At 41.3% G+C, this 24,214-nt stretch overlaps 1 protein-coding gene across 2 annotated transcripts in view; it reads right to left on the minus strand.

Annotated features, from left to right (window-relative positions):
• apbb2a (amyloid beta (A4) precursor protein-binding, family B, member 2a) overlaps positions 1-24,214 on the minus strand; it is a 36,702-nt gene that overhangs the window by 1,767 nt on the left and 10,721 nt on the right. For both annotated transcript variants that reach the window (XM_084945726.1, XM_084945717.1), the window contains exons 9-13: positions 7,023-7,137; positions 4,321-4,396; positions 607-687; positions 406-521; positions 147-329 (exon numbers count right to left, since the gene is read on the minus strand). In XM_084945726.1, coding sequence (XP_084801852.1) covers positions 147-329; positions 406-521; positions 607-687; positions 4,321-4,396; positions 7,023-7,137 — 571 coding nt within the window. The remainder of the gene's footprint in view (positions 1-146; positions 330-405; positions 522-606; positions 688-4,320; positions 4,397-7,022; positions 7,138-24,214) is intronic.

The following is a 24,214-nucleotide window of genomic DNA, read 5'->3' on the forward strand; positions in this document are numbered from 1 at the left end:
AGAAGGAGAAGGGAAAGGTTTTTGTGAGTAAGTGTTGGAAATATTCCAACCAATGTCAAAAGTGCTAAACAAAGAAGAAAAAAATGTGAAACTAGCTGCAATAAAATCCAACACATACACTTTTACACTTCAGTTTTAGTGCTTACCACACAAGCTGCCTGGACAGCCTCGGATACACTGCCTGCATTGGGTTCACACCAGAACACGTGACACTGGAAATGCTGGCTTCCAGTGTCCATAATGAAGGCAAATGAATGAACATCCCGTCCCACGCCCATGAAGGACAGAAAACGGACACGACACTCCACCAGTACCTCCTCTTCCTCCTCCTGCGCAGCCATGAAAGAGGACAGTTAGACTTTGCTCTCTGCCTGACAAGTACATTCACAACAAATATTCCCTTGCCTTTTCTTTGATGACTGCCACCGTGGTATCAGCGATGCTCAGTATAACAGGAGTCCAGTCCTCTTTGCCTGTAGAGGACACGAGGCTGTCTATGGCGCCATTTATGATGTCCATACCTGGTGACATAACACAGGAGAGTCTCAGCAGTTTAGGATCTAAGAATCTACTACACGAGGTCTTCCAGTGTGGGTTTGAGTTTACCTATAGGTCGAGACACAGACGTCATCCCCAGATAGTGCACATGAAACTTTTGCACCAACTCGGTCTTTGGCATGGGAAACTCTGCAGAGAGAAACACAAAAACACAAATTTTAACATTCGCACACACACACACACACACACACACACACACACACACACACACACAGATTGCCCCCAAGAGATTTAATCACATGACAACATCTAAAGCAAATTTTCAAAAGAGTAGTCCACACATGATAATTGGCTTAAAGTGCAGAAATAAACAAACACTGCTGAATATTTTAATATACTGGGGCACTGTTCACATGATTAGAGCACAAAAAACACAGAAGCATGTAAGCTTAAGAGAGCTGGAGTGGTTTCCCTATGAAAACACAGCTTTGCCTGCTTATATGATCGCCTTTAGGCAGAAAATAGTGTTGTACACAATGTTGTTGTATCACCTGCATCTCCGTTGGCACAAATGTTTGCATCATCTATCTAATAATGTGTGTAATTAGCTTTAAAAGTTATGGAAAACTCTTTGACTGTCAGTACAGACGGGGTTTAAATTTGTACACACAGAGGCTTTAATGTGCAGTACTGTACAAAAGTCTTGAGACATCCCTCATTTCTTTATATTTTGCCAGGAAAAAGGAAAATATTTGCGAACATACATGAAAATACAGTATAACAGGCAAAAACAGACTCTGTACAATACTAACTGGCTTAAAAGTCAATATTTGGTAAGAGCACCTTTATATTTCTACACAGTCTGAATTCTCTTAGGGAAGATTCCTTCTAATTTTTGTAAGTAGTCTTCAGAAATAGTTATCCAGGCTTTTTAAAGGACATTCAAAGCTCTTCTTAGGATTTTGGCTGCCTTTTGTTCTGTTCTCTATCAAGGTGCTCCCACACTGATGATCTGGGGAAGCAACTCCATGACTGATAATGCTGCATTGTGTGTTTTCCAGTTATGCCTTTACTGCAACGATAGTGTGCTTTTATCATTATTGTGCTAAAAAATTATGCCATTGTCAGAGACTTTCCACATAGCATTGCATGATCAATAACCTGACGATACTACTCGTACGTTCAGAATTGCATCAGATCTCCAAGAGGAGCTCCAACAATAATGGATAAAATAGCCTGCATTGTGTTTTACACAGTCCTGTGTCATGTCTTTGTTAGATAGTTAGATTGAGATGATTTTCACATACACATCACTTCTTATTTTGTTCTCCACTTGTCCAGTTTCCTCTATTTTAAGGAGATGCTGCACATCATGCAAAGATTTCAGCTAATAGCTCTTTGGGAATCATGTTGGTGCAAACGTACTATTTTATGCCTGTCAAACCATATTATTTTTGGCATTTTTCACAGATTCAACTCAAGAAATGGGAAGAAATGATGTGTGAATTTAATTTGCTTCTCACATAAAAATTCTTGCATAATCAGGCCCCATCTTAAAGACCTCATCAGCATATCACCCCAATAGAGCACTTCACTCTCAGCCTGCAGGCTTATTTGTGGTTCCTAGAGTATTTAAATGTAGAATGGGAGGCAGACCCTTCAGCTTTCATGCCCCTCTTCTGTAGAACCAACTCCCAGTTTGGATTCAGGAGACAGACACACTGAATCCTCCCTTAGTTATGCTGCAATAGGTCTAGGCTGTTGGGTCTTCCACTGAGTGTTTTTCTTCTTCATTCCCCTTTTTTCACTTATTACATGTTTATACACCACTCTGAATTTATTCATCAATTATTATTAATCTCTAGCTCTCTTCCACAGTATGTATTTTGTCCTGTCTTCCTCCCCTCACCCTCAATAGCTTGCAACAGAAGGCTGCTCTTCCATGAGCCTAGTTCTGCTGGAAGTTTCTTCCTGTTAAAAGGGAGTTCATCTTTCCCGCTGTCACCACGTGCTAGCTAGTTCGTAAGTGGTTGTCTGATTACTTGGGTTTTCTCTCTATTATTTTAGGGTATTTAAAATACAATATAAAGTCGGCTCCTTGAGGCGTTGTTGCGCTATATACATAACACTGAATTGAAATAGAAACTTTTGTGGCAGGCTGCTAGAAACAAAGTGCCTAAAGATATCATTTAAAATTGGTTCTTTATATGTAGAAGCAACACTGGTTCACCCATGGAGTTTGTTGTATTTTATGTTTATAGTTTACACTTGAATGATTCAATAAACAAAAACATTCCTCTGAAAATGAGTGAAAAAGCAGCCGATGTTCAAAGAAAACCTTCACAAAAACCTGGAGAACTACTGCTGAAGACTGCTTTAAAAAAAACTACAAAAAAGCCACTACTGGCTTCTTGGAAGCAACATAAAGAAATGAGTGCTGACTCTGATGTTTTGCACAGTATAGTAACAATAAAAAAATAGTGTTTTAATGGCCTTTGGTTACATGTGACCACACTAAGCCAAATCGATGTGTTCAGAGTTGAGCGTCCTTGCACCTGAAGCCAAAGCCAACAGTGACATCATGGACACAAGCAACTTAATTACAATAGGAATCAGATAACATGGGAAGGTAGTAATTCAGAAATCTGAGTATATAGATTTACATACGCTTACGTTATCTCACCTTTTCAGGGCGCTAAAGCTTTCCGAACTGTACTTACACGAACAATGAATTGTGAAAGCGTTTTCTTACATTAATTCTGTTTTAAAGCAGAGCTCAGACAGGCCTGATCCGATGAGAACACCGATGCAATTATCCTAGTGCTGGTGCTCATCCCAAATCATTTGGTGCTAATCTCCTCAATTGTGTCCCAACACAGGATTATGCGCTACCAGCTACCCAAAAAAGAGATCTAATCCAGGCCAAAACTGTTCCACACACAGAAGGAAAAATAAAAACCCAGCCAAGTTTTCAAGCTAACAGGCCATTCTATCCATTTCAAGGGCAACACCTTACACTGTACCAACATTTTTAATGAAAAGTGTATGAGTTCAATCTATGAGTTCACGCAAGTTACAGCTACAAAAGATGTGAGGGATCTTCCACCATGAAGTTCTTTGATCCTGGGTTTGGGATGGGAGCTGTGGAGTACCAGGCCTCGCCTCAAAGAAACACTAATTGGGTTTTAATGAGGTCGACTGCCTCTGCAAGTGAAGAGCCGATATAGTTCTTTTATATTCTGATGTCAGAGCATCCCCCCCAACCCTCATGCTCAGCAGATACGCATGGCAGCTGAAGTTATAGCAAAGGATGAATTGTGTCGTGGCTTTTTCTGCTGTCTTCCTATAATTATTTGGGACTAAAAGGAACAAGCAGTGGGAATTAGTGAAATGGAAAACAGTGAATAGAATTATTGTGAGGATAAAGCTCTGTTGAGTGAGGAGTTTATGGCGAGGAGTTATTCTGGTGTCAGCATTATGTGAATGTAAGTGAACCTAACACTGCTGTCTTTTCTTTTAACAAATGTTCACAGCTTATTCTCAGGCAGTGAGGCCATCTTTTAAGAAGCATATACGTGGTTTCAGATGTGGATAAATGCTATAAGACAACAAATGATAAGCTTACAATTCCAAATGCACATAAATCTCCTTAGAGAGTTACATAAAGTCATGTGGGGACTTTTTTTTCTCTCTTCTAAGGATAAAAAAATCCTTATCATGTAATGCTTATGTTGAAGTTCTTGGCATTATGGTTATAGTTACCCTAATTCTTTTTTCTAATGTCCTCTGAAGTGATAAACACATGACTGTGCATGCATGTACCTTGCATGGGTACGTCGGAGCCGTTCTGGGAGGAGCTGCCAGCTGCAGCCTTGGCACTTTTCCTCTCAGCCATGATCTAACAAGGAGAGAAAAATTGAAGAGTGTTTGGGTGAAAACAGGGTGAGAGGAACAGAGTGCAAAGGAAAAAAAAGAGGAATTTGAAAAAAGGGAACACAAGAGGACTGCAAAAAAAAAATGGAGGAAAGTGATGAAAAAGGTTTGGTTTTAAAACAGGGACAGGAGTGATAAATATTAATAATAAGACTAGATCATCTGACAAATCTATTTTTATCAAAGATTTACAGCTAAAACACACCAGCAACAGACTGGGTATTAGTTAGTACTAGCATAAATGAGTGTTTCTACCAAAGACTGTATAATAAAGATGGCTGTAACATCATGCTTTTGCCGATCAGTTTGTGAAGACTTGTTAACATCAAAAGCAAAGGGATGATCTCAATGGAAAAATATAAGAAGCATTTCTTACTCATATTGTAGCTAACAGTCAATCAGAAGGTAACCACTCCCTAAATCATATTTATTTTTTATTCTAAATGTGATCATAAACCATAAAATGAACATCATGCTGTGACAAATAAATTTGAAACCACCAGCTGAGACCACAAATTAAATGAGAATAGTTTCACTAAGCTCATAAAGTAAGTAAAACTTTGACTATTTGAAAGATTTTAAAAATGCATTTGTTTCTGCATTAGCTTCACCTTTGCAACGTCCTTCTTTTATATACAGTCTGTGCTGACAATGTACCATGACTCCTTAGAAACAGGCTACAAATATGCAGTTTCATGTCCTTCAAAAGGTAAAAAAAAAATCTCATAAAACAATGAAGCAGCCAAATTTTTTAGCGAAAGGAGTAAGAATGGTATTTGCAAAGGACTATTTTCAACCTTATATTTGGTGCACTATTCTGAATATTTAGGTAAGCCTAAGTAAGTGTGGGACTGAATCCAAGTAGACTGAAGTGCTCATTTGATTGCAATGAAAGACGTCACTTCAAATAATAGTGCAGCATATTGGAATAATGGAGAAATCCGCAATGTCGGATTTTTGAAATCAGTATTTTACATGAGTTGTATGTATCAGCTGTTTTGGTCTTCTCAGTGACATCACCTGTTACTTAAAGAATGGTCTTTTCTCTTTATTTTCTTGCTTTCTCTTGTGCTGCAGTGGACACACTCTTTAAAGAGTGTTGAATATTTTGCATGGTCCCTGCACTCGAGCTGCTGCACTCTTTTCCTGCTACAGATACTTGATTAATTGGAGGTGTCATTAATCAAAGTCTGTGGTGAGTCTGCAACTCTGCTCACAGGGGAACATGCAAGAAGGCACACTCACTCCCACCCTCACACACACAAAGGAGGGCCATTCAGCGTGCTGCGCAGCTGCAAGGCTCAGGTCACCAAGTTTTTCCCCTGCAGTAAAGAGAAAACTACCACTGTGTTTAAAATAGGTGGTGTAAAGGTGTGAAGAGTCATGGTCACATCCAGATGCACTGATGCACACTCTTCCTTCGGTTTGGGGTTCGAGATAAGAAGAAATTAAATCTTCTCTCTAAATGGGTCGATGTGCCTCAAAGGGAGTAGATCTGTTGTTCCGGGTACAGTCATTCTTCACAAGGTCAGCGCTGGCCTGAGGACACACTGATTTCTCTTTGTACATAAAACATTATGAGTCAGTGTGTGTGTCAGTGTGAAATCTAAAGTCTCTAAACAAGTGAACTATGTCACTGACTAGGAAAAGTGCTGTGTTAGTGTTGGAAATAGTATTTGCTCTTTATGCATTACACTGCAGTACACATTGCAAGATAACACACAATTCTCCAACCATACACTCCCTTGTGGATGAGCACACGGACACCTTTGGACATCACAGATGCGCAGTTGTTCTTATTATACTTTCTAGTTGGCTTGGGACACACTTGCACTTGGTGCCCTGTTAGTGAAACAGCTATGCTGGCAGCTGAACGTCCAGCATAGCCCACGTCCATGAGGAGTCACTTATTTACCCTCCGAGCTAAAAAAATGATATAAAAAGAGAATTTAGAGCTCTATAAAGTTTCAGAACTGTATTCTGTGATGATGGATGTTTATGTAGTTATGACTATGACAGTTATCAGCAGGTTGTTCTTTTTTAATATTTATTTTTTGGCCTTTTTACTTTGTTTTACTGACATAGCGGCAAGCAGCAAGCAAGCAGGTCAAACCTTGGCCACTGTGGTTGCATCCAGCGCACGGTCTAGAGAATGAGTTAAGTTTCTGCGTTTGTACATGTAAACATTAGCATCCATGGAGTAGACTAAGAGCAGGACTTATGTTGGGTTTTGAATAGGTATAGCTGAGGTATTTATCACTCTTTTAAGGACCAAAATGTCCATAAAAAAATGTCCATTCCCATCCCACACTTTAGGGACATATATTGAAAACTAGCACTGCACATACTCTGCAACTGCAATCTTATCATCTCACTGTAAGGGCTTTCTGCTATCTCTCCTCACAGCCCTACTTCTCGGGAAGAGAAATCAGAAATCTTATCAGGGCACTGGAACATGCATGTGCGAATATCATATAAGATACAGGGTTTTTATAATGACCCCCCCCCCTTTATAAAATCTGAGCTGATTAAAACTTCCTAGCTTGTTTCAGAGCAGGAGATAAGGAGGCAGGAGAGGTTATGATACAAACCTTGGAGCAGATTTCGTGGAGACTTGTGGCGATGGCTGCGGCAGGGGTATCACATCGGAACACGTGGCACTTCAGCACCCGTGTGTTTTTGTCTCTGGCCACATAGGCAAAATCCCTGAAGCACAGACAGAAGACACATGCAGATGTGACAGTCAAAGTTTATCTCAAGGCACCCTAAAAGCAGTTGAACCAAACTCTTGTTAAAGGGTCAGTATTTAAAAATCTTTTAAGCTTTTTTACAGATGCTCTCTAACATTTATGATTAGAAGACAAAGGACAACTTAAAAAAAAGTGGGACAAGATAATGAAATGAAAAAGGAAGGAGCATCTAGAAAATTGAGGCACATATCTTGAGGTGAGCAACAGAGCCATTAGGGAAAAGAAATAAGCTGTGGGATGCTGAATCACTGAATTAATTTCACTTTTTGTTTATTTACATTTTTGCTGCAGTGATATTTCAGTCTAACGTGTCTTAATTCCAGATATTTGTATGCAGGAGAGTAAGGTTTTATCCACTTAGGTTTAATAGCTCCTGCAAGATGGATTTTTATCAAATAGATGATATTTTTCTGCTCAAAGGCGCCTGGTATTATTCCTTGGAGATCCATGTTTGAAAATTGTTGAATATTGTGATCAAACACTCTTTAAGGGCTTCACACATCCCCTACAGCCACTTAGCTCAGGGACAATATGGATTCATGATCGCTAATTTGTATATTACAGCTCTAGCCGTTTTTGTTTTGTTGTTTCTTGGGTTCAATTTTATCCTCATCTACAGTGTGAATATATTTGGATTACTTGCGACATCTAACACAGTGTTTCAACCAATTGTTTTCTCTCATTGGTAACAACAGCTTTTTACTGAACTGGGTTTTACATCTTTTCCCTCTTCTGTGTTGTTAGGAGGTGATGCTTGTCCTTGGACCTGTCCTCGGTTCTGAAACAAAACCTTCTCAGCCCTCTCCCTGCACCTGTTTGCTTTATCTTCTGTTCAGCGATGTAAAAGGGGGCTAGAAAAGAGAACACGCACAAGAACTAAAATCCACAAATGACAGCAACATTATTATGCCCATTTTGCGTCATGATGTATTTACCTCTTCTCTAAGAACTTCTTTTGGGGCTGTGTCTAATTAGCTGAGTAACAAACTGCAGCTTCATTATTTGTGTCATTTACATGTTGCCTCGAGCTGTGCAGGCATTCACGTTAGGACCAGTCTCTTCATAGCAAAAACTGTATATAAAAGATGGGCATATATTATGGGGTCTGAAAAGTGAAGGTATTACAGGAAGTGCTTTAAATCTCCATTCTTTTGCAGATTACGACTCCTTTTTCTTAATGTATTACCTCAGTAAACATGCTTTTGATGAATTTATGATGTCATTCAAGTCTAATTTAGTATAGTATAATATATTTCTGTAAATTATTACTCAACTAAGTGTTAAATTGATGCTAAACCATTGCAGTGTGGCTACCTTGCGATTGACTAGTTGCTACCAAATGCACATGCAGTGTCCACAGCTTTGCTGGTTATATCCACACCCTGCTTATAATGTCTAACAACCAAGATGGTGACAAGCAAATAGCTTGCTGTGAATATGTCCATCTTTTATATACAGTCTATGGTTCATATTCATTCCTGAACTGGAGGTGGCAGTTGCCAATATTGGATAAAATGACAAACACTTGGGCTATATTTAGGCAGACACCTAGGTGTGTGTGTGTGTGTGTGTGTGTGTGTGTGTGTGTGTGTGTGTGTGTGTGTGTGTGTGTGTGTGTGTGTGTGTGTGTGTGTGTGTGTGTGTGTCCTTGAGGAAACTTCGTGGCAAGAGCTTCTCAGTGGTGTCACACTGCAGCGTAAAATGAGGAGTATGAGGGTGATATTGAGGGAGGAAGCTCGGCTAAGAAAGAAACTTTATTCAGTGTGGGTGGCAGATGAAAACCAGCCACATGTGGGAAATGCTACATACACACATACACGCACAGACAAGATGAAAGACACATCTCTTCCCCATTAACAGGTGAGACAAGCGGAGGAACAAAAGGTAGGAGGATGTGTTTCCAGCTAGAACAGAAACAAATGAGTAATCGGTGAATACAGAGTGAAGCCAAAACAGATGGGAGTGTCACCAGACGCACACATATACATTGAACACTTCAGAATAACCACAGACACAAACAGAAATATGCCAAACACAGCTGGCATTTATCACAGCAGGCTCTTTGTGTTTATGAGTCCATTATCTGGCCCGTCTCTTCTGCTTAATTGTGTGCTCACACACTATAAGTCGATAATGCTCTCTGATTGTGGCCACAAAGGAAAGTGCAATATGATGTGTGACTGAGTGTGTATGTGTGTGTTTGGTGTCCAGTACACTTCATTCAGGGACATTTGAGCAGTGCGTCACCAAAGCAGCATGAGTGGCCTTGCCTCGCATACTACAAATGGTTCTTTTATGACTTCTGTATCCTCTCTCAGGGATCACAATGCTATAAAACAGCATGCAACTCTTAATAGGAAACAGCCCGTGGCCAGTCTGGCTCGCTGACGATTTGACACCAGTGATTTAGACTTTCAGTAGTCGGTCCTGCACTCTTGTAAAGAGCAACAGTGACTCTAGGCGAAGCAAAGCCACTGATTTGAAGCCTGAAGTGACAAATGTGATCGCACACAAGGGCGGGAGCCCTGACACAACGATTACAGAAAACAGCTGAAGAGCAAGATCGCACGTGAGCACGGCACAAAGAGCAGTTACCTTTCTCTGTGTCCCCGGAAGCAGAAGGAGGTAGAAGGAGGGCAAGGAGGTTGAAGAGATGGTGGTTAAAAAAATAGAAAGAAAGAAAATAAAGGTGATGGTTGTAAAGGAAACATAACATAAGGAATAAGAATAAATGTGTTAAAGGAAGAGTGTGGGACATAAAAAGACACATAAGAGTGGTGGGATGGGAAAGTTATATTATGGAAGTTGAAAACCAACAAAAAAGCAAAGTGAAAATGATGGTGAGGATAAGGAAGGCAAAGACACAACAGCAGCGTTAATACACAAAACATACAGAGTCAAAAACAGAGACAATGTTCTTTCGCTTCAGTCACCGCCTTCCCGTTAGGTGATGTATGTGTGTACTTTTCATTTCAGTGGATTAGCATTCTGCAACATTATAACGCAGGAAACCTTTCTTGTGGCTGCATACTTGTGTACCACACACACACACACAGGCGCGTGAACCCACCCTACCCCATTTCCCCCCACCTTTTCCTTCTCCCAGTGTCTTTCATTCAGCTCTTTGCTTCTGCTCTTTAATCTTGCTTTCACTTCCCTCAGCTGTCTCCATCTCTCACTCTTTCACTCACTTTTTCTTCCACACCAGGAGACATCCACCTCACAAAAAAACCCCAAAACAAAACATGCAACATAGAATGATTCACATCGAGAGCGTAACTCATCACAGCTGCACGCAATATAGGCTGTGATGCTCTACTATCAGAAACACTACAAAGAGGCACAGGCTGAATGAAGAACAGAGGGCTAATTCAAACATTGACTGCCTTTGATTCTTTGATGATCCACTTTGTAAGAAGCTGTGTGTGTGTGTAGGTGTAGACGTGTGTGTGTGTGTGTGTGTGTGTGTGTGTGTGTAGGGCAGAACAGCTGGTAGATTATTTCAAACAGGAATCCTATCTTCATTGTCAGAGCATCAGAACTGCTGCTGATCTCCAAACAGCCTTTATTCATGCAGACCTACTAACACACACACACACACACACTAACCCTAACGCACAGAGCACCGTGGCATCACACAGACTTCAATTATCAAACGGCTTTGCAGTAGAGACACATGGAGACTAAATCAACACTTGTAGAAACTACCTAAAAGCTCTAACTCACCACATGTAAATGCATCTGCACACGTTTTAAAATGCATTGCTTTCTCATTGTGTTTGAATTTCATTCATGATTTTTTTTCCTCACCCTGTTCCCATTATCTCGGATTCTACGGCCTTCTGTTCCATTTCAAATTCAGGCTCCCTGCTTTATTCGCTGTCTGTCACTTTGGAATTGCATTTCAGAGTCAGAAATTCTGAATGGCCCAAAAGTGACTGCTCTCCATTTACTTCAAAAATGAAAGCCTGTTGTTCTCGCGCCAGAACTAATTCATGTGTCAGTCTCAACTAGTTACAAGTGTTTTATTACTGATGAAAAAACTACATGAAATGCCAAATAGAGTCTCACATTAACAAAACCTACAGTACTGTCACGATCACACCACATATATTTAGACTTTTACAGCCAGTCTGAGGATAACTCGGCTACATCTGGAAATACATCTTTTTCTTCCTGCGGTGTCATTTCATTAACACTCAGCTGCATTTTTAACAGTTCCATGTGTTGTTTTTTTAAAGAGGAAAAGATGACATTTTCTGATGTAAATTAAGTGTTTTGGGTGTCTCAGTTCTACAGTCACTCATTGAAAATGTCAGTAAAGCCACTGACCCACAGTGGGTGTTTTTGAGTTTGGCAGGTGACTTTTGGTAACCTTTATAAGATGTAATTACAGCACTAGTTTTAAATTACACATCTGTTAAACTGTATGACAAACAGAGACAACTAACATGTGAAGTTTCTAAAGCTAGTTTAAGTGAGCCAGAAGCAGATGCAACTGACTTTAACTGGAACCCAGTCCCCAGAATTAGCACCTCCAAGTCTAAGGACATGGTTCTCAGCTGTTACATCATGAGTTCTGCCCTAAATTTTAATCACAAGTTAGGAATATGCAGTTCACTATTCAATGCAGTATCTATAATAATGAGGATGTTTAACTTGTCAGTAGTGGTGAAGACAGAAATGAGTTTCCTCCAAAGGGCTTCTTGGTTCGAAGCTCAGTCATTTGGTAGGAACTTAACAACTACTCCACATCGAAAGCTCAGGCGTTTCAAACATGTCGAACTTGGAGGAGACCCCAGGATAGAACTAGGACATACAGAGGGTTTGGACATGATTAGACTTTTGGCCCTGCAACCCAGATGCAGGTAAGTGGTAAAAGATGGATCAATCTATCCATTTATCTTGTAAAAAGGAAAAGGATGAGGATTGTTGCTTTTAACTGAATGACACACAGATTTCATGGACGTCGGAGGGCATTTTAGCGGGAAAAGTTAAGCAAGAGGATAGAGAGATAAGATCTCAAGAGAGGAGAGTTATTGGCCAGAAAGTCGAAATGAAAGTGGGAGTGGAGAAGAGAGGAATGGAAATGGGGCTGGATGGTGAAGGAGGAGGTGGAAAGGGGAAAAAAAGAGGTAAAAAAGAGGTACGAGATGAAAGGTGTGAAAGCACCAAAGCAGAAAGATGAGCTAAAGCAAGCCTCCCACCACTCGTGCGTTCTTTTTTTCTCTCCCTGTGCCGCACACACCTTCAGAGCTCAGTAAAGGATGACTGACTCACTACTACCAATCGCTCTTTGATCCTGATGGCTGCGAGGCAGCCTCGGCTGAAGAGGGTGCGTAAAACTCCGAGAATAAATGAGGTCACGGCTGCAGATGTGCGCTGAACCGGGTTTGAGAAAGTCACAAAGAACTGTCAGTGTCTGCAGAGATGACAACTGTCACCTCCATCATGGTTCTAAGAGCACGATGTGTAGTACTAGTCTACAGCCGAAGGAGAATCCCATCCTGGCATGCCTAAACATGGCTTAGGTTTGTCATATTAATACTGGGATTATATCTCCATTTTATAAGATTCTGATTAAAAATGTAAGGGGAAAAAAGTTGGATCAAAAATGTATAATCCACAACAGTCTAGATCTAGTTCCAGAGGGTGGATGTACAACTCGTGTCTTAGGATACATTCATAATGGGTAAAGAATTTGCAGTCAATATGGTTATTAATTGGAAGTGTAAAAGCCATACATGTCATTAACCATATTTATTTATTTATGCTAATGAGTCAATTTAATGCGACTTTGCAAAGTTTGTGGTTTTGTACACATACACACACACAAGTGAGGAGTAAGGATGGCGCAACAGGACACAGGAAGCAAGAGAAAGATTTCAAATAGAAATGTGCACATCCACATCCACAGTCTTTGTTATCTACACACACACACACACACACACACACACACACACACACACACACACACACACACAGAGTAGATCAAGTATTGAAGGTAAATTAGCAATAACTTCTTTCAAAAGTGGGGCTGGGAGAATAATTTCTTTAGATTTTTCGTCAAACAGCAATCAAAATGCTCGATAATTTTGCTGACAGCAGGATATTATTTAAATTTAAGTAGTTTTGAAAACTTTACAGTAAGCAGCTTCACAATGCATCTTCGGTTGCAGGAATGGTGTAATAAAGCTAAACTGTCCCAATACTGGTGCAGTAAAAGAGGCTGTTTAAGAGGCAGTCAAAACAGCACACATGTAACTAGACCCCGACCAGCTCTGCAGCTCTTTCTTCTGCTCTGTAGCTTTCAGTATCGCTCAGTAGAGACTCATGTCTCCTCCAAACCATCTGTCACACACACACACACACACTAACCCTAACGCACAGAGCACCGTGGATTCACACAGACTTCAATTATCAAACGGCTTTGCAGAGTGTCTGCATACTGCTGGCCGCTATGCTAATGCACTTACATATGCTAATTGCAAAGCCAAATGCTGATTTGAAACGTCTGGGAGGAAGCGCTCCTGTCAGCAAAAAAGTCCACCAAGAGCCAAGGTCCACACCGAGGACCAGGTGTGTGCGTCGCATGTATGTGTTGTGTTACTCGTCCTGTTGACTGAAACAGAAAAACTTCCTTTTATTATTGATACTGTTGTGACGTTGGCTGGAGTCCAAAGCAGACGTGGGTCTGATCCATTTTCAGCCCCGAACTGTGACAGATGTGCGACACTGAAACAACAGCTAGAAAACGATTTAGAGGATTGCCCTTTCATCATGCTGCAAAGAGAATAACAAAAGAGCTGTCAGGTATATTGATATTTGGAAACAGTTTCCTTCCAATTATTCTACTTTTTTTGAACTGTTGAGTGAGTCTCTTTGTTTGCTAGCTTACTTGAAAATCTGATGCAAGATGAAATCATCCACAGTAAGGAAATGCACAATTAAATCTGACTAATTCTATTAGTGCAAATTCTCGACTTCCATAAAAAAAATTGATGTTAATACTGGAAGACAAATTTAGAGATAACAGTTCTGTTTACTGGTCTACAAATGCTTTCATAGCCATTCTAAGCTGCTTACAGACCATTATAATCTGCACATATTAGTCAAAACTCAGTTAACTTTCCAGCACAAAAGCTGTTTTTTTTTAAATTTTTTAAATTGGACCCCTGAGTGTCGATAATTGTGTTTGCAAAAAACAGCAAATGTGGCTCATCACGGCAGTAAATTGTAGTTTATTGTAATGGAATGCAGAATATGGTGATAAAAAAGGGCATAAAAATCAAAGATAAAAACCAGATACATGAGGCACAAAGTGCACACTTTACAAAGCTATTAATAGGACTGTACTGAGCTGCTGACAGTAATTAGCTTAGTTTTATTGCAGTATTGATGCTGTGTTGTGGTGCGCAGTCAGGTATTTACTGCACCGACTTATCAACAGAACATCAGCATCGGCTGATATTCGCCTTGTTGACTGCCATTTACTGATGGCAGAGGCCGCCGTTTATTTGTTGTGTGTCATCAGTTTTGTAGTCCTCGTGTCCGTCCGGTGTTTTAAATAGTCACAGTCGCGTAAAAAGGAAAGTACATCCTCTTTTGATTCTAAGATTTTATGCGTCTGGGTGAACAATGATAAATGACATATTATAGTATACCGTTACTGCGTGCATAGAAATTAAGAGGGTGAATCAAATACCTCTGATTAACTGATCGTAAGGAGGTCTGAGCAGGGTTATAGGGACTTTTCTGAACAATTTAACTGTAGAATTTCCATAATTCTACAGTAAAAAAGAATTTTCACAAGTGGAAAACATTCAAGACAGCTGCCAAACTTCCCAGGAGTGGGCGTCCCCGGAAACACACCCCGAGGTCGTCCTCAGACTCTACAGGCCTCAGGTAGCATGTTAAATGTTAAAATTCATGATGGTACAACTGAACAGGTATCGGTTGTGTGGAATTGTAAACAAATATCAACACAGTGTTTTAAGTTATGTGTTCGTCTGAGGTTGAACCATATTTTAAACCTGGTATGGACTAGATAAATTATTATTATGTCTTGATACATAAAATCTTAGAATTTCTTTTTCACATGACACAATTTATGAGTCGATGAATTGGTTGTGATCAGGATTTGTTTGTTTCACTGCACAAAATGAGAAAAATGGGAAAATCCAGTTGTTGAAAACATGCATCTCCAGTATTTTTAGTTGTATATAGATTATTTAACTGAGTCAATCATTGCCCATTTACCCCTTTGATAATTAGCTGATATAATTTTGCATAATGACTTGGATGAAGTGGCCCATTAGATATTTTAAATGGAAATATGTGGTTAATAGCAGCAGTTTTTTAACAGAAAACTTTGTGCTGAAATATAGAGGAAAATAACATTTATAACGCTCGATCTTATAAGTGTTAAAGCTCCCAGTACATTTTTTGTTACTACTTGTGTACTTTTCCTTTGTCATTCTTTTTCTTTATGTTGGATTTCGCTGCACTTTCCGCCTTCTCTTACCTACAGAATCATATCTTTCAGTTCTTTGGAGAAGACATAACTGTGATTTAGGACAATGTAACTAAAGTTGACTTGCTGACATGTAGCTACCTCATATATGTTGTTGGCATATGCTTTTGCATATAAACTGAAATATCTGAGGTAATGAGCAAACGCTGATATACATGTAGCATCAGTCTCCTTATTCCAGAAAACGTGGAACTGCTCCTTTTTTAGCAGGCATCAAAGTGATAAAAAATACAAAAGAGAGTCCATGTTTTGAGCTAATTTGGAACTAAGTGAAAGCAGCATCACTTAAACCTCTTCCACAGTTGCACTCCGACACTTAAACCTGTGTGCGACAGCTGAACAGGGTAAACCCCTCTGCGACCTGGTGAATTAGTCATGACCCACAGCCATTAGAGCCTAATGTAAAATGTCTGCATGTAATTACCATCCTACACCGTAAACTTGTTTACAGCACCAAGATGAGAAGCAAAACGAGCACCCGGGGCTTGAGTCCCCCCCTCCAACCTCCTCTGCATCAGAGGTACCACATGACACATACTCCTTGTTTCTCTAGGCACACATATACACACTCACAGGCAGAGAGACAAAAACACACTATCACCAATATTGCCAGAGGCGGCAAAGAACTGGGACAAAATCAAGTCGAAATAAAAATAAAACTCTTGTCTACGGTGTATTAAGCAGCGAACGCGGCGCACGACGCTGCCTGTGCGAATTGAGCAGCCAGTTGATGTTGTTTACAGCAGCAGCTACGCCTGCATTTGATTCATCCTCAAGCAATCTGAACACATGTAAAACATTTTACAAATGCGCAAATGACAATCTGAATGGTTATTAATATTTTACGCGCAGAACGCCAACTTCACAGATCTTCAGACGGCTTTCTGTGCATACAAACGTCTCAAAATATTTGAGCGTCTTCTGTCTTGGCGGATAAATATGTGCACGCTCACACATATCCAAAAAACCTGCGTTTAAGTGCTGAATAAAAATCGGGTCATATAGAGTGGATTACAGAGGGGTGTAATTTCTAGGAAGACTTTTTTTTTTATCTAAATAATAAACATTTTCTCCCCCCTTGATTACAGCTCAGACATTTCCCCCCTGTATACACTCTATACGACACTATATACAGCATGGTTTTAAATGACTGAGCACAAGGATAACTCAAAATACATTTGAGACCAATTTCTCTTCACAAAAAAAAAAATGTTATACTGAAAGGAAGGAAAACACGCAACCCCAGTTTATTTTGATGCAGCTTTGTGACCCAAATCCGAGCATTCGTTGAGGCAGAGAGGCAAACGAGGGAGGGAAGGAGGGGCAACATGCAGAGGGAGCACACACAGTACCCGTGTGTCAACACTCATCATTTTTCATTACATATTTAAGAGTAGAGTTAGGTGGGTGGGTGAGACAGACAGAGAGAAAGAGAGAGAGAGAGAGAGAGAGAGGGGGGAACAAGAGATGAGCAGGGGGAGGAAAAAAGAGGGATGCTGGGTGGACGAAAGAGCAGGGGGAAAATGATGTCCTGCTGTTCTCTCTGCTCTTGATCATTTATACATCACAATGCACTGGTGTGTGCAACTATGTGAGCGGGTGCGTGCGTGCGTGCGTGTGTGTTTTCGTACATGAGCGCAATATTCTCGACAAAGCTTCAGTGAGATGTCACATCAGTGAGACGCCCCTCTTCATGTACCCTACCAACATGTGTCACAAAGTGTGGGAGAGAGCGCAGGGATTCGGTGACGAGTGGAGTGGAGTTACTGTGCCGTTTGGATCATTTGCATGTAACCTAATTAGCTGCATGTGCCATAAATCACTACATTTCCTGCACATGCGATATAGTAAACTGGTGTACACTGGATTTGCTGAATTCCTCAATGGAGCAAATACAATGCAGATAGTTGTTTTAAAGATACAGGATGCTGTGTTCAGCTTTAAAGAAATGTTGCTGCTGTTGAATTTTTCAAGTGGATTTTTTTTTTTTTTAAGAACGGATCATCACTATTTCATTCCCATCTTTTTTAGCTGCAGGCAGAAATATCTGAGACATAGCTCTTTAAATCATTGGTTCTCAAACTGTGGCATGGGCCCCACTGGTGGGGCATAGAGCCACTGCAGGTGGGGCAGGCAAAACCAGCGAAAAAATACAGAGTGAGACTAGGTAGTTCTTCTTCTTCTTCTTCTTCTGTTGGCTGTTCCCTTTAGGGGTCGCCACAGTGGATTATCTGCCTCCATCTCACCCTATCCCTCGCATCCTCCTCTGTTACATCAGCCCTCTGTGTCTTCTTTTTCACTACATCCATCAATCTTCTCTGTGGTCTTCCTCGTTTCCTCCTGCCTGCCAGCTCCATATTTAGGTTTGGCCAACCTAAACTGTCCATCTGATAAATTGAATTACTAATCCATGTCCATTCTGGTCACTCCCAATAAACACCTTAACACCTCCAGCTCCACCTCCTGCCTTTTTTTGTGCCATCGTCTCCAAACCATACATTATAGCAGGTCTCGCTTTCCCTTTCCCTTTTACTGCTATCCTTCTGTCACAAGTCACCCGTTACACTCATCTCCGCCCACTCCACTCTGTCTACACTTTTCTCTACCTCTCTCGTGTACTGTCCATTGCTTTGGGTAGCTGTCAGCCATCACCACTGCAAACAACAAGAAGCTCAGTAGGGAAAATGATCGATATTCTCTCCCTAGGAAAAACAAAAAATCACCTGGATGCTTTTATCAATAGCAGTTGTGATATTAGACACTACTAATGCTATATTAGATTAGAAAGTCCATCTGAAATTGTTTCATATAATATTAAAGTTTGTTTGTTTTTTTGGTTATGCATTATTGGTAGACATCTGAAGATGTCACTGTGAGCATAAAGAACACTTTCCAGCGTTTTACTGATGCATTTTAGAAAATAATCAGCATTTTTCATTCATAATGAAAAGAATCATTAATTACATACCCACTGAATTATTTGAGCTGTTACATTTTCAGAGCAATTAAAACTATACTTGATTAGGGTTCCTTTATAGTTGGCTTGTAAAAGTCCACACAATCAACAAGGGAAACAGACTCTGAGCTTTCAGAGCCGACCAATTATCCATTTAATGTTCAGCTTAGTGCTGTTATCAAATCAAGTGGACCACGAACATGTTTACCAATTAGAGGTTTTAAATCATTTCTTTGAGTTTTTGTGATTAGAGGAAGCTGAGGTAATATTTCTAAGAAACGTTAAATGTGTAAACTTTGAAAATAAATGACAGGAGGTTAATTTACCACCTGATATAGTCATCATTGTAGACATGTCTGCTGCAGGCCAGCTGAAAACGTAATCAAAAGCTCAAACAAAACAGCGTTAAAGTATTCAAATATATTCAGCTTAAACAGTCTCTGTAGTCTGAATAAATGGAAGAGCTACAGGCAGACACTGACTGCACAAGGGTCCCGCTGCGTTCAGCCTTGTATGATCAGCTAACATCAGCTCACATCTGTGCCCACCACGGCTAGGACCAGGGAGAGTTTTATCTGTGAGGAGATTTATTGGCTGGCGGGGCCAGGGAGGGAATCTATAGGGGGAACAGGAGGAGTAATCTGTCAGGAAGACAAGGATTACAGCAGGTGTGCCTAACAATGCTAATGTAAGACAGAGAGTGAAAAAGCAAACTGAGAGAGAAAGAAGGAAGCTTCTTTTGTAAAGCTTATTGTTTGTAATTCTCTGTCTGTGTGAATGCATGTGTGTGAGTGTCTGTGTGTGTGAGACATTGGACTGTGGGTTGGAGAGAGATGAGGGGACACAACATCATAATGACCCTTTGGAGAATGAGGGTTTCTGGGTGGCTGGGTGGACACATCCTGACAAGGGCTGCGTGTATGTGTGCGGAGAAGTGGGAGTGATGGATTGTGGGTAAATGGAAGGAGCTGACGCAGAGGAGCGATGACTTGCCGGGAAAGAAAGACGTAGGCATAGGGCTCAAATCGGTGCAGGACTGGGGAGGAAAGGTCATCAATCACTGTGGCGTCTATCGAGTGGGTCTAGGTGTTCGGGCTCTGTCCCTGTGGGCCATCAGTGGGGTCTTGCATGTTAATTAAAGCCACAAAGGCCTTGACATCAGCAAACAGGCTGTGGTTACACTGGGGCATCATGACTGAAACAGCTCGAAGAGCGGATATGAAAAGTCAAACACGCACATGCAAACTCATTTCACTGACATAAATGGAGGAGAACGCAAGAGTGTGTTCAGCATTAAAACATTTATGATACACGGGCTCTCTTCTCTTCTCTTCTCTTCTCTTCTCTTCTCTTCTCTTCTCTTCTCTTCTCTTCTCTTCTCTTCTCTATGCCATGCCTGTCCATAGAAGGTCAAGCAGTGGGGGGAAATAAGTGAGCGCTGGAGGGAATAGGCGAGCAGGGTCTCACTGCTGCCCACTAATGAATATGAATGAAATGTGGAATCAGTGTGCATTTGTTGGAGTGTGTTGGTATGATATGTTTCTGCTTGTGTGTGTGGGTGTGAACTCGAGCATCTGCCATTGAGCCATTAGTGAAAACAGGTAACATTAGTTCATTTAAATAGTAGAAAAAGGGACATAGACAGCAGGCTGGCGCAAAGATACTATTAAAAATGTACATTATTGGGTTTTCAAAGGCGTTGTCTCAATCCTAACAAGTGTCACATGCCAAGGACACGAAAACAAGAAGACAGGGCCTCTCTGATGCCATAAATCATTTCTCTGTGGCTTTTTGTTCTATGCTTAGTGCTTCCCTGCTCATCCCTCATCCCGCTTTCTCCTCCTCATCCTCTGCTAGGAGAGAGAAAGGGAAATTCCCTGTATGCATATAGTAGCTCCTGCTATGCACACACACACATACACACACACACACACACACACACACACACACACACACACACACACACACACACACACACACACACACCTAGGTATTTAAACTAATTAAGGTTTAAGCTCATGATGTATATGTCTGCAGAATACACACGCACAAGCATACACACCCATACACACACATATCAAACAGCTCCAAACAGCCATGACAGACACTTTAAAAAAATCCCTGCAGCATATCCAAACCCGTTAATCCTGTCTTTCTTATCCCTCCTTTGCCTACTTCATCTTTTTCTTTTCTCTTTTGCTCTTATGCCTTTTCTTTCTCATCTGACTCCCTGACTGAATGTCTTGCTCTTGTCTCAGTGACTCTGGCTGCAAACCTGCTGCCAACAGCCTGCATCCCTACACCTGCTGGCAAGCCAGAGAGAGAGAGAGAGTCAGAGGGACAAGGTACACAGCTTGAAGTCAAACACACAGCAGGAAGCTGAGATGTAAATGAGTGAAAAAATCAAGGGAAAGCTAATTAGAAAAAGTAGGGCCAAGGGACATGTGCTGTGTCCTTTAAACAAACGGAGCAGTTAGAAATCACCAGAAAGGCTAGAGAGGGTGATAGTAAGGTGGAAAGAGAGGTGGTAATGGGTCACTGTAAGTGTATAGATGGCTTTGTGGATGGATGGATGGATAGATAGATGGAGAATAGAGGACTGAATGAACTACAGATCAGAGTACTCACACAAGCAGGCATCCTCGACCCGTTACCGACAACTACTTCTCTGCCTCGTTAGCTCCTTCGCCGCGGTGACATTGCTACAGCCCCTTCGCAGCAGTACCCCAGGGTAAATCTCTTCCTGTCTGCCTCCTCTCTTTTTCTTCTTATCCTTTTTTTTTAATCCTTTGGGGCTCCTTCCCCCTTCTCCTCTCCCTCTTTTCTTCCCCTCCCCCTTCCTTCTCCCACTCCTCCTCCACTTTTTTCCACTACACCTTTTCTCTCTCTATCTTCCTCTACAGCCGGCTTCCCTCGCTTTGCTTGCCTGGTCCGGAGAGTGTCCTGCGAGGTCCTGCTGTGTCAAGTGCAAGCAGGGAAGCATGCCTCTCTCCCTTTCTTATTGGCTTTCCATCACGCTGATCATTCCCGACACACTCTCTCAAAAGCAGTGCCGCGCTTTATTCCCCGTTCTCTCACTGTTTGTCTTGAGTATCTTCTTGCCTTTGTCCTATCTTTGTCTCTCCTTCTCTTGCCTGAGTGAAACTGGGAAAAAAGGGGGGGCTTCAACCCCACTAAAGTGCAGTGGCAGGACAAAGAAAGAGAGTCAGAAAGAAGAAGAAGAAGAAGAAGAAGAAGAAGAAGAGGCAAAGCTGTGCAGCCAATGGCACAGGAGGGAGGCAGAAAGAGCGCTGGAGACAAAGAGTGGAAATAGCACAGACAGAAAGATGGGATGGGAAAAGTGGGGGAAAACACATGCACACCCACTCATTCACCATCACACACAAACAGAGCGCTCCGGATTTAGACCTATGACTTCATCAGTTCAAGTCCGCATGCATACACATAAATGCGAACAGCGTGCACGCGCAATTTGGGCGTGCACGCGGTCAGACTTGCTGAGTGCTCCAGATATAGCCCCATGACTTCATCGAAGCGCTAACCCCTCCTCTACCATCGTCCCGCCCTGCTTACGAGACGGGGGGACTCATTCATATTGAATCAAGCTGAAGGAGAGCGAGAGAGCGAACATTCGGGACAAGACTGGGAATATTCCACAGATAGATGGTTAAAGAAAGAGACAGCTGATGGAGAGAGAGCAAAGTGCGAGCTATCCTCTATGCATGCTTTCAGAAACAGCCTTTATCTTTCACCTCTGCCTCCTCCTCTTTCCCTGTCAATTTATGGCCTTTTAAACATAATTAAGAAAGACATTTCTCTTCTGTATGTCTTTCACTGCCTACCAGCTTCAGTCAGTTAACAATATTACCAGTCTGACTTTAAACACACACAGTGTGCAGGCAAGTAAGTCAACCACTTAGGCAGCACACTGAGCTGCCAATCATACAAAACATATAGTGGACTACCAAAACTTGTTCTTGCTATTACAATCTCAGCTCTATGGAGACTTTTCAAACCTCCCTGCAGGAGTTGCTTCTATACAGAGGTACCCTAATCAGACCTGGCTCCAGTTTAACCACAAAGGGATTAGATGTGGTTAATGTTAGGGTTTTGTGTGGGTCAGTCATTTTTTAGAGAGACCACATAACAATAAAAATAAAAAGAATAACCAAGCAACACATGACACGAAGAAGCTGACGTCAGCAACATCTCGCCAACGCTTCACAGGATCACAGTATCACTCCAAGACTGTCACAAAATAACTGAGCAAATTAACAAATGCAAAAATATTAATCACTCAGTAGTGACAGAAAAAGCACACTCCTACAAGAATAAATAAAAATCACAGCTGTAAAACAAACGACCAAGTTTTTCATTTTTCTACTACTGCTGTTTAACAGGCACTGTTTAAAACAATCAACCCGGGAGAAAATGATCATCTCGGTCCACAGGAGCAGGGGTGCTCACATATACTTTTGAGGATTCAGCTGCAAGCTAGCGTCTTCTCTCCATGAGCAGGCTTTGATTACAGTGCACTCTAGTGGCAGGACTAACAGAGCAAAAATTCCAACCTGTGGCAAAATAATCTCAGATACAATCGCACACGCACAAACTGCAATGCAGGTTGCTGTAAAACAATTTGCTGCATACATGGAAAAGCTCCATGTGGCTCCAGAGCATCAAATATCTTCTGAGTCACCTTGTTTGTTCTCAGCTTTAAAACCCTGTGCTGGTTTGAAGGCCAAGCTATCCAGTTTTTCACATCAGTCCCAAACAACTTATCACCATGAAAGCGGCTTCACAAAAAATCCCAGTGGATTCATCCTGTCCCCTGGACCACATGCTAACACTTTACTTCTTCAATGGATATCGAAAGCATTGAAGAAAATATTGTTTTAGTTACTTATGTATGAACATGTATCTAATAGAGTGAATGTAAATGTTCTCCTTTTTGTGATGTATGAGAGCAAGAGTGTTTCTGACTTTTTCATTCTGATTGTGGTACATCCAAAAGTCATGAGCCTAAAACCAAGCAGAGGAATGCAAGACTGCACCCTGCAGATTTTAAAGAGCTGTTGGGTGAGGTGGGGGTGGGGGGGTGGGGGTGGTGGTGGTGGGGGAAGCTGTAATGTTATAAGTGAGAGAAAGAGATGCAGTGAGGGAATAAAGGATAAGAGGGAGCGCTATCCTGAGATGACCCTCCCCTCCTCTTTCCACTACACGCTTTATCCATTACCGCTGAGAGAGACAGCCACTGAAAGTTTCTCAATCCTCAGAGATGGAAGAGGGTGGAGGGACTTTCTTTCTTTATTTCACTCTCTTTATCTCACTCGCACACATACAGCTAATGTTGCTGTAGTGTTGTTGTTGGGGGAAGTCAAAAAGGAGGAAGACAGGAGGGATGGAGAAGAGTGGGAGGATGAGAGGGATGCTCTGAGAGAGAAAGAGAGAGAGCGAGAAAGAGACTATAGCAGTACTTAAAAGAGAAAGATGGAAATAAGATAGACAGAGAGACACTGAGGCAGGAAGAAGCAGAGGGGGTAA

The sequence above is a fragment of the Perissodus microlepis genome, chromosome 2 (genome assembly GCF_051167445.1).
Source record: "Perissodus microlepis isolate ML-2025 ecotype Zambia chromosome 2, ASM5116744v1, whole genome shotgun sequence".
NCBI classification, from domain to species: Eukaryota; Metazoa; Chordata; class Actinopteri; order Cichliformes; family Cichlidae; genus Perissodus; species Perissodus microlepis.